The 16,916-nt window shown below is 48.1% G+C and overlaps 1 protein-coding gene across 3 annotated transcripts in view; it reads right to left on the bottom strand.

The window, feature by feature from the left end:
• LOC147706848 (exportin-5-like) overlaps window positions 1-3,636 on the bottom strand; it is a 1,626,836-nt gene extending 1,623,200 nt beyond the window's left edge. For 2 of the 3 annotated variants that reach the window (XM_086926008.1, XM_086926006.1), the window contains exon 1: window positions 3,438-3,636. In XM_086926008.1, the coding sequence (XP_086782134.1) occupies window positions 3,438-3,545 (108 nt within the window). In that variant the 5' untranslated portion in view covers window positions 3,546-3,636. The remainder of the gene's footprint in view (window positions 1-3,437) is intronic. The other variant, XM_086926007.1, reaches the window with a different exon arrangement.
• Window positions 3,637-16,916: the final 13,280 nt, after the last annotated feature.

The raw sequence follows: 16,916 nt of genomic DNA, 5'->3' as shown, positions 1-16,916 counted from the left end.
ACACACTGCTCACCCTACACACTCACACACTGCTCACCCTGCGTAATGCGAAAAGACCCAACTCTGCCCTTCGGCCTGTGTTGTAATCGTACAGTAGGTTGTGAGTAGCTGCGCTTGATTGGTTGAGGCACCCCCTCCTTGCTTGAGAGTAGGGATCGCTGTCTCCCCAATGATGCTGGTGCAGATCCCCCTATCGACCTCGACCACGCCATGAACACGACCATGTTTCTCCGAGGCAAGGCAGAAATGCCTCGGAGAAACACACGGCCATTTGGGGATTTGGGGGCGTGTTTTTAGGTTTGAGTGACGGATGACGTCACAGATAGAAAGAACCTAAAAATACACGCCTCCGAATCCGAAAAAGACGGGGCTTGAACCGAGTGACGCCCCTCTCCTCCAATGGCTGGCCAGCATTTACTAGGCTAGCCAATGGAGAAGAGGGGCGGGTTCAAGCCCCCTTACTAAAAAACATTAAATCTTCAGAGCTCCGCCCCGACTGCTTACGCATTGCGACGGAGTCCTCGACCTAAAGAAAAAAATGGGACACCTGCACTTCTTTCCTAATTAACAACTGCTGCTGGGCATGACCTATAATGTGACTGAGTAACGTGTGGATTAGTCTGAGCCTCGTCGACACTGACTCTTTGATACTTAATGTCCGGTGTCGTCTGCAGTGCTGGGCGACTCGAGTAAGTCAGCTGACTTAGTCTGACTCTCCAATCAGGCAGCAGCTGATGATGAGTTCAGATCGTGTTTGGGGCCTTTAATATCGTCTTGTAGACTTGATTGTCAGAGAGCGGCCTGAAGTTCAAAGTGCTGTAATGCATGATCAGGGCATTATCATAGATTGCCAATGCCAGGGTAGAAGCCAGGGGGCCGGTCAGCGCAGGCTGGCTAAAAGGAATAAAGGTCTGATAGTTTTTCTGGCGAATCGCCTGACAACACATGTGTCAAACTAGCCAGGTCCGATGTTCTATTTATTTCCTACCTCAGCCTGTTCGGTACTGTGAGCACCAGCACTGAGCCCCAGACAGATTACAGTATGATCATCTTAGAAAGGGGCAGTAGGTTAGTCCTTTTCAGGTGTTTTGTAATAGTTTCAATATCTTTTTAGAGCGTCTCATTGTTCGACATTGTGTAATTTCTGATATTTCTTTCTTTCAATGCACTTCATTGCTTGGTTTGACTTACAAAAAAGTGTAATTTCAAGTGTTACACATGTTGGTGAATGTCACTTCTAAGTACACTGAAATCATGAAAATGTGACACATAAGAAGTCTGACAACTTGGCAGCTATGAGTAAGCGCCTGAGACTAGGTGACAGTATGATCTCCTAGTTGTACTTGCTATGCTATGCAGCGGGCTCTGTTGGTGCAGTTTATCCTGATAAGAAGTGCCCTGTGGGCTCTGCGATTCCTTATTGCTCGCTCCTTCTTATGGAAGAACGCATCTGTATTAAAAACAAGCATTTTCAATGCAATAGGTCTCGCATTTTAACGTTGACCTATTGGTATTGTAAATGACCATGCCTTTTATTATTGCAGGTTTTTTAAACACGGAAATAAAAGGCATTTACAATGACAATGCCAATGCCTCAAAATATCGCAGTTGCGAGACCTATTGAACTGCAAATGCTTGTTGAATGTTCTATTCAACAACAAAAGGAGAGGTAGGGAGAATGAGGACACTCTCTTAGTCCCCGGTTAATTATGCAAAAACAAGAAAAGAGAGGTCAGATCAGGCTATTGATCAATCTAAACGCAAACTTTACAGACCACAGTTCATGGAGTTAACACAAGATTCGACTATCACAACCGATTTGGGTGATAAAGAAAGCCCTCACACACTGACCTAGTCAGTGTCATGCTTCATCATCGGGCCCCACCGACAGAGGCCGAATGCCTCTGTGGTGTGCTACGACGCCAGAAAGACTGCGGAGCAGGTTTTGTGTTTGGAGGGCGTGCTCTTGTTTACAGTGAAAGGTTTAAAAGTGCCTGAAAAAGGGTATCGAAAAAAATATATTTAATAAATGATCCCTGAGGCACAAAATAAGGAGTATTATGTGTCTGTATTTATATGCCAAGGTTTAAGGTTGGTGAAATACAGAATATACTCAATTTTTTAGTCAACATGTTTCAGCCATAAGGGTGGTATATTACCGTGGCATTCTTCAGGACTACACCCCGGCGGTATGGGCTCTCTAATCACCCACCCTAACCTGGGGACGTGAAAGTGAAAAGAAGTGAAAAAAGTGCATAAAAATAATGGAAGAGTGAATTACTCAATTCCAAAAAATACTCCGTAAATTTGGAGTGTCACTGCACTTTCAAAAGGGGCGCTACTAGCACCATGGGTCTCGGGAGGGGATCGGAGCGACCTGGCACATCGCCCTCAGCGCTCTCGACCCACTGTTAAACCTGTTTGTGGCCTCAAATCCGGACCCCGAGGATTTGAGGCCACAAACAGGTTTAACAGTGGGTCGAGAGCGCTGAGGGCGATGTGCCAGGTCGCTCCGATCCCCTCCCGAGACCCATGGTGCTAGTAGCGCCCCTTTTGAAAGTGCAGTGACACTCCAAATTTACGGAGTATTTTTTGGAATTGAGTAATTCACTCTTCCATTATTTTTATGCACTTTTTTCACTTCTTTTCACTTTCACGTCCCCAGGTTAGGGTGGGTGATTAGAGAGCCCATACCGCCGGGGTGTAGTCCTGAAGAATGCCACGGTAATATACCACCCTTATGGCTGAAACATGTTGACTAAAAAATTGAGTATATTCTGTATTTCACCAACCTTAAACCTTGGCATATAAATACAGACACATAATACTCCTTATTTTGTGCCTCAGGGATCATTTATTAAATATATTTTTTTCGATACCCTTTTTCAGGCACTTTTAAACCTTTCACTGTAAACAAGAGCACGCCCTCCAAACACAAAACCTGCTCCGCAGTCTTTCTGGCGTCGTAGCACACCACAGAGGCATTCGGCCTCTGTCGGTGGGGCCCGATGATGAAGCATGACACTGACTAGGTCAGTGTGTGAGGGCTTTCTTTATCACCCAAATCGGTTGTGATAGTCGAATCTTGTGTTAACTCCATGAACTGTGGTCTGTAAAGTTTGCGTTTAGATTGATCAATAGCCTGATCTGACCTCTCTTTTCTTGTTTTTGCATGTTGAATGTTCTAGTCAGGCTACACATAAATGTATTGTATGGAGTAGCAACATTGGGCTATTTTGGGCTACTTTCCCGTTGCTTTTGGGCTTGAAAGTTGTGAAAAAATCTGGCAAGGCTGCCCTCGGGTACCACAAGCAGGTGCCTGCAGCCGTTCAGTCAGCAGCGCGCGCACAGTCCCTCGCGCTGGGTTTCCCCCGCCGTTATTCCGAACGGAGCCCTTTCGCTCATCTGAACTGTTGTCTTAGCAGCGCCCTACTCACCTTCTGAGCCTCAGGTTTTCCCTCCTGATTCGGCGTCACGGAATTCACCAACGTGAGTTTTTGCTTTAAGAAGTCTACAGCAGCGGTCACCTCCTTAGTCGTCATCATGCCTGCTGTCTCCGGCCAGGTCTTTCTCTCCCCTCCATAAAACACAAAACTAAAACACAAAGTTGTGGCAGGATTGAGAACGAGGCTTGAATCGCAAAGATGGCCCTCACACTGCGCATGCTTATAGACGGGAAATATGTAGCGTCTCTTTCCTGCGACTGAGCAATGAATATGGCTGCTGTGCAGTGAGAGTGGAAGAGCCAGAAAGAAGACGGAGATTATGTCCGAAGGACCAGAGAATGGAGTGCACAAACTAGTGGTTAATTTGTAAAGAATAACTGTCGGGGCTTAAAGTTTTCCCGAGAATCCCGGCAATGGGGAGAGGATGTGGTTTGAAGGCTAAACTGCCGACTTTGGCGCTGGGAAACTAAGGTTCGGGGGTCGGGGTCGCGTCCACATCCTGTGATTCTGGGCAAATCTCTTAATCTCCCCGTGCCTACCTACCAAAAACAAGCATTGGCATAATGGGTCTCGCCTTTGGGACCTTATATGTGTTTAGCCAGATCTATTATCTTTGCAAATGTTTACAAAAAATATGCTGCATGAGGCATGTTATACCACTGACGAGATGGCTACTTAGAGATGTTTAACATCGCACAATATTAGCAAAATATAATTATTTGCAGCTCATATTGTCTGTAAGAAGCAATTTTGCTGAGACACCGTTGCTTATGTTAATTAAGAAAATCGTTGATTTCCAAAATGATTTGTCAGTAGCTATGTCAAATTACTACTGAAATAATGATGATGAAAATGTGCATGAATAATGTGCATAGTGTCTCAAAACCTAAAACACTGTTTTGTGGTAAATCCCTTCTTGTCCCCCTGCACATTTCTAGCACAGTAACACTAATGACGCAATGTTTCAGAGCTCTCGAGTTCCCTGAAGTCCATCTGTGAGAAGGCCATGCAATTTTGGTTTTCTAATTGCACTGTGATAAAAATACTTTTTAAACAGGCGGATTCAAAATGCAAGAATATAAACTTGGTGATAAAATACTTTTTAAACAGGCAGATTCGGAATGCAAGAATATAAACTTGGACTGGACAAGCTACCCATAAGACCCGAGGAGGCTTGAGTACACTGCCTTTTTTAAGACCACATGTGGAGGTGTGTTGAATAATATAAAAACCATATTACCTTATTGTTAATGCCAAGTAGATGCTGGACTTAAAGCAAACAGGAGTCTGAGCAAAAACAGAAGGATCGGCAAGTGTGCTTCACAGGAGGTCGCACTTCAACAGTTCACTTCTCTTGCTGGCCCAGTTTAGCTGCAGGTCTCCTACAAAGCATGGGGAGGTAGAGCCGGGTTAAGACTGTTGTGCATGCTGCACTAAGTGCACTCACTCAATAACCGATTCTCACTCTTTCTCTCATGCCTCATGCACAACAAATTCACCATCACTCGCTGACATATGCATGCATGCACACTCCCTCATACTCCTTCACTTACTCAAACACTCAATGAGTAGCCTGCATCTTATATCCAAATCCCTGTGGCGGGTACAGTAACCCCTTTGAGCTGTCACATGAGGAGTGGAGCCTGTGATTTGAATGTTCCACACAGACCTTTGCAGCGTGTAATGTAACCCATGAGGTGTCCCATGGCGAGAGCAGCCTAAGAGCAGCATGCCAAACAAGATTTCTTCAGTGGGTGCAGGAACCCTGTAAGCTATTTTAGGAAGAGTGAAGCCTCGGAGTGGTGAACAGGGCAGAACGGCCAAGCAGAAGGAGGGGCCTTCAAGCAACTTTAATGGGAAAGCCATGATGTGGTAGGGAGGGACAGAGAAACAAGTAGCAGCTGTTTTGAAGCACTCATGCTTGTGCTGGCCTCCGCCTTGCAGGAGCGAGCAGCAGCGGCGCAAGAGCCATATGTTTTCAATTAGCATGCATGCCGCTGCTCGCTCCCGCAATGTGGATGCCAGCACTAGCACAAGTTTGCTTGAAAAGGAGCAGACCGATTTCTAAAGGTCATCTCCTAGTACAGCGCATGCGCAATGCCTAGGCGTGACCTAAAAATAATGAATGCGTCCTTGTGTAACGTAACCAGTGCTCATGTAAAGCGCTCCAATACCTTTGGGTCGAGTTTGCCCTATATAAATCTGCAAAAAAAATAAATGTTGAAAGTTCCTATAAAAACACCAAGGCTGGGTAGCCTGGATGCCACCTCAACATAACTATTTGTCTCACACTTGCAGGTTCCTGCTTTCTCGTTTAATTTGTTCATCTTTCTCTTCCTTTCCCGCTTGTGTGTTTAACCCTCTCTTGCTCAGGAGCTAAGTCTTGACAAAACATAACTACCACTGTCTCAAATTAAGCTTTGGGTGCCAGAGCAGGAGCATTGCTGCCAAGGTGCCAGATTGCTGTGTGTGACATTTTCATAGTTTGAGTGTAATTATAAAGTGACATTTCAAAGAATATGAGTGACACTTCCACGTGAGCAAAATCAAGCAATAAAGACGAGGCAAATATATACATATCAGAAATTACACCCATTTGAGCAATGAGAAACTGCTGCTGCAAAGCACCAGAAATGGAAGGGCACTAACCAGAGTCAGATTGTGCGACACTTCAACAAAAGTAAAACCAAGCAATGACTTTCATGTAGAGAGAAAAACATCTCAAACGTGCCTCTTTGCTGAAAAACGTCTGAAATGAAATGGTCATTAACCACCTAATTTATTATTAAGGAAGCTTCTGATTCTTCAACACCACTAGACCGGATCAAGAGGCAATTGGCACCAGCTCCTTTATCTAAGATTATTCCAAGATGGCTTGCATCATTAAAGCTCTACTATCTGAAACCGTTTCCACAGTCTATGGCACTTAGAGCAACCAGCATGGAGCAGCTCAATATCAGCTCATTGGGTGGGGAATCTGTGCACCTCTGCCAATGTCAAATGCTGGCTTAACTTGATTAGGCTCTTGTGTGTGTAAATGTATTCTACTTGTTTTAATTAGATTCCACCAATTGTGGTTGGCCTGTGCTTATTTACATTCTCCTTAGTCTACGTTTAGTATTTTATCCTAATCTTAAACCCATATAAATCTTGGTGTAATGGTGGTATTGTGTAAAGTATCCTGTTGAGGAGTTGAAAATATAGCTGGCCTCCTAAATAAGGCCAGAAAATCCCTTCACTTTTGTCCTTCTACACAACCGGGTAGGTTCAGACAGAAGCTCAGTCAGGAGAACCTGACATGAGGATAGAAAACACTTAATGGTGAGGCAAGTGAAGGCTGGACGTTCTGGTACCTAACCCACGTACAGTTCAATTCTTACTCTAAATAGTTAAAGTGTGTTGATGCGCCAGGGCAACCGAAAATTTTACAGTTCTGTTTATAGAACGCAAACTTGATATTAAGGTATTGGAGCGCTTTAAACGAGCACCAGTTACATTACACTAGGAAACATTCATTTTTGTTTTGTCTTCCGGTCCACACCAGCAGCAAAGGTGTGGTTCATATTGTAGGAGAGTGGGGTCTGCAATCCTATGGTCACCCCCGATTTTTGCTTTTTGCTTCACTGGTTTACGACTTTCCCTGGCTGTGGGCCTGCTAATCAGCCCCACAGCCTAGCTGTTCTCTCTCTAAATTGACAAACATGTACCTTAGGTGCATTTACCAATTGGTACTGGGCCACCTTATCAGTCCCTGTACAGTATACCTTAGGTATCCAGGGCATAGGTGTACCCAGGGCCTACCAGGGGCTGCAGCATGTATTATGCCACCCCTGGCTGGCCACCCAGATCTGACACAACTGGCTGCACGACAGCTGGGGCAAGGTGGTGTAATCACCCTTTGCTTTAGATATAGTATTCCTATATCTAACCCTAAAAATGGACACATGTATTCCTATCAGTCACTCCTATGGCAGGCCTTATCAATCCTGAAGGCAGAGTGCTTGGAATTATGTGAGATGGTGCTCTGGCATGAGCTGAGCCCGTTTGCAGCTTGCGGAACCAAGTCCTAATAGCTGTTCCATGATAACGCTATACCATATACTCTTAAGTGCATTATGAACCTCGCGGTCAAATGCTAACTTTGGCATAGCATTATCAAAACATGTCGAGTAAGGTGTCATACGAATTGGAATACTAACCCCTCGCCAATTCTGGCGACGGGGTTAGCATTCCACCCTTCTAGAGGGACATGACATGTATGTAACTGTGAACCCCGGTTAAAGTTAACTCGAGCCTCAGCATCACAAAATGGATGCTGCCACCACAGACACAAGTCTGACCTCCTGCTGCTGGGAGTCCTTCCAGCCAGGGCGGCTTGGACAAAGGGCTTCCTGCCTTGGAAGGTGCTAGCACCACCCCAGACAGGATTTTGTGTATTAGGTAGGACAGGGCTCAATGGAATGAGACATGCCTGGGGCACACAAGGTGCCCTGTGCATACACCGGTCAGAACCAGTTCCTGGGGCACTCCAGCCCCAGAGCTGGCGCAAGATCGGACAAAGGAAAGGGGGTGTAACCACCCATCTTCCTGGTCCCACCCAGAGGAGGGACCTAGTCGTAGTGCAGCCCCCTTTAGCCGGATAAAGGTAGGAGCTGGTCCCATTCCAAATCAGATTACTCTTGACAACTTCCACGAAGAACTCTTGACCTTCGACGTTCTGCTCCCCAGAAGACTGAAGAAATCTCCCTTGTGGGCAAGGAGTGTCCACCCTGCACAAACAGGCACCATCAGCGTCCAGCGGCTTCCCTTTGTCGTCTTCCTGCAAGGATCCAGACTTCAGAGCCCGACGAGACCCGGACTCCCAGACCTCTCCGACCTCTACCCACATCTCCAGCAGAGCTGAGACCTGTGGGTGCGACGAGACACGTGGGACCGGCCATCTTGGAAGAAGCAGCACCTCGCTCCAGCACGACTTCAGAGGCATCCTCGTCCAAGTGCTTTGGGGACTGAGAAGCCCCGACCCCGAGCAGCTCCTGCATCGAAGATCAGCCCTCCAGCGTCTACGAGATCTGCGTGGGGCCCTTCTGCCTGGTTGCTGCTCGACGCGTTGTCTGGTCACTTGTCGGCTGGCTTGTGACCTCCTAGACGACGAACTCCGACAACTTTGCTGCTGGTCTGGTTGCTCCAGACTGGTCCTTGCTCCCTTCCAAAAGAGGAGCACCCCGGACCCTCCTGGTCCACTCCAGATGCCGTTTCCACTCACCGCGTGGGTTGCCTTTGCCAAGGCCTGTTGAACCCGAATCCGGAGACGACACCGCCGACAGCGAGAGCCTGCGTGGGACAGCTCGTGCCTCCATCCTGGTCGTTGAAGACACCACCTGGTCCACGTGGCTGCAGAGACAAGCGTCCACCTTCACCGGATCGTGACGACGACATCTGGTTCCATTCCTGGTTCAACTCCAGTCACTGGCTAGTGACTTTGAACATTGTCCCCTCTGCTTTCAGGTTCTTCTCTTCACTGATCCACCCTTGGATCACACCGGACATCCTCCTCCTGACCGCCTGCAGCATCTTTTCCTCCAGGCTCCATAGACTTCAACGCCTGTACCCGACACGACTTGGCACCTATGCACCCGTAGCCTGTGGGTGAGGTAACACAAGCATCTCGGTGCTCAAAGGTAGCTTGACTCTCCTAGTGTCCAGTTCCACAGTCGTTTTAGTCCTATCTAGTCAGGGACGTCCGTACTCACCTTTTCTTTAAACTGGACTGTCCATAGACGACTGTACGCATCTCGTGTGTGAGTTCACACTCTGCACACGCGTTCCGTGGGGCTCCTATTACTTACCTCCAGTTAGTACAGTGTGGTCCCAGCGATCCTACAGCCTCTGGACAGCTCCACTCCTTTGATTGACTTTCGCATTCCATTTATTTAGTATTTGGTTTGTTACGCCCCTCAGGCGTTCTTGTAATTATTGTGCGAACTCGTATTTCCTTTCAAGTATTGTCATGTGCTTAGCCCTCTGACCTCATAAAGAGTTCAGAGGTGTATGTTAGTTAATAAATATCTGTTTATTTTCATAACAACCTGTGTGGTGTCCTTTCAATTGGTATTCAAGGGGTTATATGTGGTAAAACAGCTGGCTTCACATGCCATTCAGAGTTTAGCCTAAAGACTGCTTTTGTCCACGCTACTAGGATAGCTGGTCTATAAGGTTGACTTACAACCAATCACCATAAGGGTTGTTTGGACTGATACAAGGTGATCACTAGAACTAGTGAGCATCATATATCAGGCCAACTTCTCACATTGGTGTGCAGCGGTTGGGATTTGAGCTTGCTGTTGTTTTTACCAAATATAATCTTGAGATATCATTTGAAAGATCACATAAGGTACCATAGGTACATATAACAAAGCTTAGAGATACTCTGAGTTCTACTGAACCAGCTGTTGTAGTAAAAAGGGAGTAGCACACCCTGACTACATCTCTTAGCTAGGGATCAGTAGGTAAACCCATAGTGTAGGTAGGTGCATCACTTACACCTCACTAGAAGCATGTCTACCCATGGAGAGTCTTCAGAGACTCACCTTGTGGTTGTTGACCCTCCACAGGTCACTTCCAGATATGCAGCTCTTAGCTTCCAGGAGATGAGACAATTGTGTACCTCCAGAAAACTAAAACAGGGTTCTAACCCTACCATTTCTTTTCTGATAGGTCTCTTAGAGACTTATGATGCCAGAAGGGCTTCTAACACAGGCCCCTCTAATCCAGATGGGAGCATGCCCCCCTTAGAGGGAACCCTTGGTGACCCTGACCTTAACCTCCATAAAGCAGAAGGTGTAGAGGAGGAAGAGGATGAGGAGTTATCAGGGGATGAGGCAGACAAAGGTCCAGTAGTAGTCAGTAGGCTCACTAGGACCAACTTAAGCAGGCATGAGAATGGAACTGGGGGACCCCCAGGCCCACTCTCAGGCAGGCTTAACATTGGGAATGGACGAGTTAGATCTCTTTCCAAAGGCTCTAACAGATCTATTCGTACCCATGACTCTCCGGCATCTTCTCACAGAGGGATGACATCCCCTCAGAGAAGAGAGCATGAAGCTAAGATGAGGGAAGTCAATCTGAGGATTGAGAGGGAAGAACTTGCCCTTGCCAAAGAAAGACTTGCCTTTGCCAGAGAGCAGAAATTGTGTGGATCAGAACCCACTGGTGGCAGCATTATCCCTAGAGATAAAGACAGGAGTTTTGATACTAGACACCTGAGCAAAATAGTGCCCCCCTTTAAACAAGGGGATGACATCCACACATGGATGACTGCTTTGGAGAGGGCCTGCACTGTCCAGTGCATCCCCCCAAGTCAGTGGGCAGCTATACTGTGGCTCTCCTTTGAAGGTAAAGGTAGAGATAAGCTCCTCACTACTAGAGCTGAGGATGCTAACAATTACCAAGTCCTGAAGAATACACTGATTGATGGGTTTGGCCTAACAACTGAGCAGTACAGGTTGCTGTTCAGAGACACCCAGAAAATTCAGTCTCAGGATTGGACTGACTTTGTTGATTGTGCCACTAAGGCTTTTGAAGGCTGGTTACTGGGAAGTAAAGTTACTGATTATACAGGATTGTATAACCTAATTATGAGAGAACAAATTTTAAGTAATTGTCAAAATCAGTTGTTGCATCAGCACCTTATTGACTCAGATCTGACCTCTCCCCAAGAATTGGGAAAGAAGGCAGACAGATGGGTCAGGACAAGGGTCATGCAGCAGAACCAGAACCAGGGTGGTGGCCAGAAGAAAGCAGACCAGAAGGGTAATGAGAATAAGCAAAATGACCAGAAGTCTTCAACAGGGCCCCAACAATCTAAGGAGGGTGGGTCCCAGAATTCCCAGAAGAAGAAGAATAATGGTCAGAAGAAACCATGGTGCCAATACTGTAAAAGTAATACTCACGGGTTCAGTGAGTGCACCAAGAAAGGCCCAGCTCCTACCACTACTGCCCCTAAGGCACCTGCAACCCCTAGTTCAGTTAGTAGTGGTAGTGCTCCCCCTAAGGCTATAGTGGGGTTGACATTGGTATCTGAGGCAGGCTCTGACCTAGTCAGAGTACCTACCCAGGCTGTTCTTGTTTGTACTGGGGACATGGATTTGACCCCTACAAAAAGTCCCAGTAATCTGGGCAAGTCCAGGCAAACGCCTTTAATCAATGGAAAAATGGCTCAGGCCTACAGGGACACCTGTGCCAGTGTCACTATGGTGACACCAGCATTTGTGGACCCTGGACAGGTAATACTAGGTTCAGACTACCTAGTGACCAATGCTAGCAATGTCACTACCAACCATAGTATGGCACTTGTTAATTTCTCCTGGGGAGGGGTAAATGGCCTCAAAAGGGTTGTTGTTAGTTCAGACCTCCCAGTGGACTGTCTTTTGGGCAATGATTTGGAATCCTGCCTATGGTCAGATGTGGAGTATAGGACTCATGTGGAGATGTTAGGTTTGTCAGCACATGTCCTTGCTGTGACTAGGTCACGGGCCAAGAAATGCCCAGCTGAACTGGTGCTGGATCCTGGAACAATGGACCAGACACTAACCAAGAGTAAGAACAGTAGGGTTAAGGCCGTGCCTTCCCCCTTGCCTCAAGGTGAGGATCAGCTCTCACAGGAGACTGACCCAAAGACCCCAGAAGGAACTGCCCTCGAAGAACTTGAGCCTGAACAGGTTGAGTTTCTTGGGGCAGGGGGACCTTCCAGGGCAGACTTGAGGCAGGCACAATTAGACTGTTCATCTCTTGAACCCCTCAGACAGCAGGCTGCTGCTGAGGCTGCAGGGAATGCCACAGGTGCCCATAAAGTGTATTGGGACGATGAACTCCTTTACTCTGAGGCAAGAGACCCCAAGCCTGGTGCTACCAGGAGGCTGGTCATCCCCTTGTCTCTGAGAGGTTTCCTTCTCACCTTGGCCCATGAAATTCCTCTTGCAGGTCACTTAGGCCAGAACAAGACTTGGGACAGGCTTGTCCCACACTTTCACTGGCCCCATATGTCTGAGGACACTAAAGAGTTTTGTCGCTCATGTGTCACCTGTCAAGCCAGTGGCAAATCAGGTGGCACAACAAAGGCCCCCTTATACCACTACCTGTGGTGGGGGTACCCTTTGAAAGAGTGGGGATTGACATTGTTGGACCAATGGACCCCCCAACAGCATCTGGGCACAGGTTTATACTGGTGGTAGTGGATCATGCCACCAGGTATCCAGAAGCTATTCCCCTTAGGATCACTACAGCTCCTGTTGTGGCCAAGGCCCTGCTCTCAGTTTTTACTAGAGTGGGGTTTCCTAAGGAGGTTGTCTCTGACAGAGGGGCAAACTTTATGTCAGGATACTTGACTGCAATGTGGAAGGAGTGTGGTGTCAATTACAAATTCACCACCCCCTATCACCCACAGTGCAATGGGCTTGTTGAGATATTCAACAAGACCCTCAAAGGGATGATAAAAGGGTTACCTGAAAAGCTTAGGCGAAGATGGGACATCCCTTTACCCTGCCTTTTGTTTGCTTACAGAGAGGTCCCACAGAAGGGGGTTGGCTACAGCCCTTTTGAACTTCTATTTGGGCATCCTGTAAGAGGACCCCTGTGTCTTGTAAAGGAAGGATGGGAGAGACCTCTCAAAAAGCCTAAGCAAGACATAGTGGACTATGTACTTGGTCTCCGCTCCAGGATGGCAGAGTACATGGAAAAGGCATCTAAAAACCTTGAGGCTAGCCAAGAACTCCAAAAAGCTTGGCATGACCAAAGGGCTGTCCTGGCTGTGTATCACCCAGGACAGAACGTGTGGGTGTTGGAGCCAGTGGCCCTAACAGCTCTCCAAGACAAATGGTCTGGACCATACACCATTCTTGAACAGAAGGGAGAGGTCACCTACCTGGTGGACCTTGAAACTCCCAGGAGCCCTCACAGAGTACTTCATGTGAACAGGCTCAAGGCATTTGTTGACAGGGAGGACATGAGCTTGCTCATGGCCACAGATGAGGGACAGGAGGAAGAGAGTGACCCTCTCCCAGACCTGCTCACTCAGAACCCTGATGATGGGTCAGTAGATGGTGTAGTCTTTTCTGACAGCCTCTCTGAGCATCAACAAGAGGATTGTAAACAGGTTCTTCAATCCTTCAGACAAATGTTCTCTCTGACACCCAGTCAGACAAACTGGTGCACCCATGAGGTGGACACTGGTGAGTAAAATCTACAAGCAACCTGACCACGTCAGGGACTGCATAAAGACAGAAGTACAAAAGATGTTGGAATTGGGAGTCATTGAACCCTCAGAGAGCCCTTGGGCTAGCCCTGTAGTTCTAGTGCCTAAACCTCACACCCAAGATGGTAAGAGAGAGATGAGGGTTTGTGTAGACTACAGGGGTCTCAATGCTGTCACTAAGACAGATGCCCATCCAATACCAAGAGCAGATGAACTCATAGATAAGTTGGCTTCTGCCACATTCTTGAGTACATTTGACCTGACAGCTGGTTATTGGCAAGTCAGGTTAGCTGAGGATGCCTAGGCCAAAACAGCATTTTCTACCCCAGGAGGTCATTACCAATTTGTGGTGATGCCCTTTGGTTTGAAAAATGCACCTGCCACTTTTCAAAGGTTGGTGAACCAAGTTCTCACTGGGTTGGATGACTTCTGTGCAGCATATCTAGATGATATTGCTGTCTTTAGCTCCACCTGGGAGGATCACCTGATCCACCTGAGGAAAGTTTTAGAGGCCCTGCAAAAGGCAGGCCTCACTATCAAGGCCACTAAGTGCCAGATAGGGCAGAGTCAAGTTGTATACTTGGGCCACCTTGTGGGTGGAGGCCAAGTTCAACCTTTGGAGAGCAAGATACAGGCCATAAAGGACTGGGCTCCTCCAACTACCCAGACACAGGTCAGAGCTTTCTTGGGCCTGTCTGGTTACTATAGGAAATTTGTCAGAAATTATGGAACCATTGTGACTCCACTTAATGACCTGACAAGTAAGAAAATGCCAAAGAAAATTCAGTGGACAGTTAGCTGTCAAAAGGCATTCGATGACCTAAAGCAGGCCATGTGCACTGCACCTATTCTCAAGAGTCCGGACTACTCCAAGCCATTCATTGTCCAAACAGATGCTTCTGAGTTGGGTGTGGGAGCTGTTCTTTCTCAACTGAATATTGATGGTCATGACCAGCCCATTGCTTTTATAAGTAGAAGGCTGACCCCTAGAGAGAAAAGTTGGTCAGCTATAGAGAGGGAGGCCTTTGCTGTGGTTTGGGCCCTGAAGAAGTTGAGGCCATACTTGTTTGGCACTCACTTCAAGATTCAGACCGACCATAAGCCCCTCTTATGGCTAAATCAAATGAAGGGTGAAAACCCCAAACTTCTTAGGTGGTCCATTTCCCTACAGGGGATGGACTTTACAGTGGAGCGCTGCCCAGGGACTGACCATGGTAATGCAGATGGCCTCTCCCGGTACTTCCACTTAGAACAAGAAGACTCACCTGGTCAAGGTTAGTTTAATGTCCCTAAGTTTGGGGGGGGGTTATGTAGGAGAGTGGGGTCTGCAATCCTATGGTCACCCCCGATTTTTGCTTTTTGCTTCACTGGTTTACGACTTTCCCTGGCTGTGGGCCTGCTAATCAGCCCCACAGCCTAGCTGTTCTCTCTCTAAATTGACAAGCATGTACCTTAGGTGCATTTACCAATTGGTACTGGGCCACCTTATCAGTCCCTGTACAGTATACCTTAGGTATCCAGGGCATAGGTGTACCCAGGGCCTACCAGGGGCTGCAGCATGTATTATGCCACCCCTGGCTGGCCACCCACATCTGACACAACTGGCTGCACGACAGCTGGGGCAAGGTGGTGTAATCACCCTTTGCTTTAGATATAGTATTCCTATATCTAACCCTAAAAATGGACACATATATTCCTATCAGTCACTCCTATGGCAGGCCTTATCAATCCTGAAGGCAGAGTGCTTGGAATTATGTGAGATGGTGCTCTGGCATGAGCTGAGCCCGTTTGCAGCTTGCGGAACCAAGTCCTAATAGCTGTTCCATGATAACGCTATACCATATACTCTTAAGCGCATTATGAACCTCGCGGTCAAATGCTAACTTGGCATAGAATTATCAAAACATGTCGAGTAAGGTGTCATACGAATTGGAATACTAACCCCTCGCCAATTCTGGCGACGGGCTTAGCATTCCACCCTTCTAGAGGGACACGACATGTATGTAACTGTGAACCCCGGTTAAAGTTAACTCGAGCCTCAGCATCACAAAATGGATGCTGCCACCACAGACACAAGTCTGACCTCCTGCTGCTGGGAGTCCTTCCAGCGAGGGTGGCTTGGACAAAGGGTTTCCTGCCTTGGGAGGTGCTAGCACCACCCCAGATAGGATTTTGTGTATTAGGTAGGACAGGGCTCAATGGAATGAGACATGCCTGGGACACACAAGGTGCCCTGTGAGTACACCGGTCAGAACCAGTTCCTGGGGCACTCCAGCCCCAGAGCTGGCGCAAGACCGGACAAAGGAAAGGGGGTGTAACCACCCCCCTTCCTGGTCCCACCCAGAGGAGGGACCTGGTCGTAGTGCAGCCCCCTTTAGCCGGATAAAGGTAGGAGCTGGTCTCATTCCAAATCAGATTACTCTTGACAACTTCCACGAAGAACTCTTGACCTTCGACGTTCTGCTCCCCAGAAGACTGAAGAAATCTCCCTTGTGGGCAAGGAGTGTCCACCCTGCACAAGCAGGCACCATCAGCGTCCAGCGGCTTCCCTTTGTCGTCTTCCTGCAAGGATCCAGACTTCAGAGCCCGACGAGACCCGGACTCCCAGACCTCTCTGACCTCTACCCACATCTCCAGCAGAGCTGAGACCCGTGGGTGCGACGAGACACGTGGGACCGGCCATCTTGGAAGAAGCAGCACCTCGCTCCAGCACGACTTCAGAGGCATCCTCGTCCAAGTGCTTTGGGGACTGAGAAGCCCCGACCCCGAGCAGCTCCTGCATCGAAGATCAGCCCTCCAGCATCCACGAGATCTGCGTGGGGCCCTTCTGCCTGGTTGCTGCTCGACGCGTTGTCTGGTCACTTGGCGGCTGGCTTGTGACCTCCTAGACGACGAACTCCGACAGCTTTGCTGCTGGTCTGGTTGCTCCAGACTGGCCCTTGCTCCCTTCCAAAAGAGGAGCACCCCGGACCCTCCTGTTCCACTCCAGACGCCGTTTCCACTCACCGCGTGGGTTGCCTTTGCCAAGGCCTGTTGAACCCGAATCCGGAGACGACACCGCCGACAGCGAGAGCCTGCGTGGGACAGCTCGTGCCTCCATCCTGGTCGTCGAAGACACCACCTGGTCCACGTGGCTGCAGAGACAAGCGTCCACCTTCACCTGATCGCGACGACGACATCTGGTTCCACTCCTGGTTCCACTCCAGTCACTGGCTAGTGAC

This window comes from Lissotriton vulgaris, chromosome 6 (genome assembly GCF_964263255.1).
Source record: "Lissotriton vulgaris chromosome 6, aLisVul1.2, whole genome shotgun sequence".
In the NCBI taxonomy this organism is placed as follows: Eukaryota; Metazoa; Chordata; class Amphibia; order Caudata; family Salamandridae; genus Lissotriton; species Lissotriton vulgaris.
This window is presented reverse-complemented; position numbering and strand designations above follow the sequence as displayed.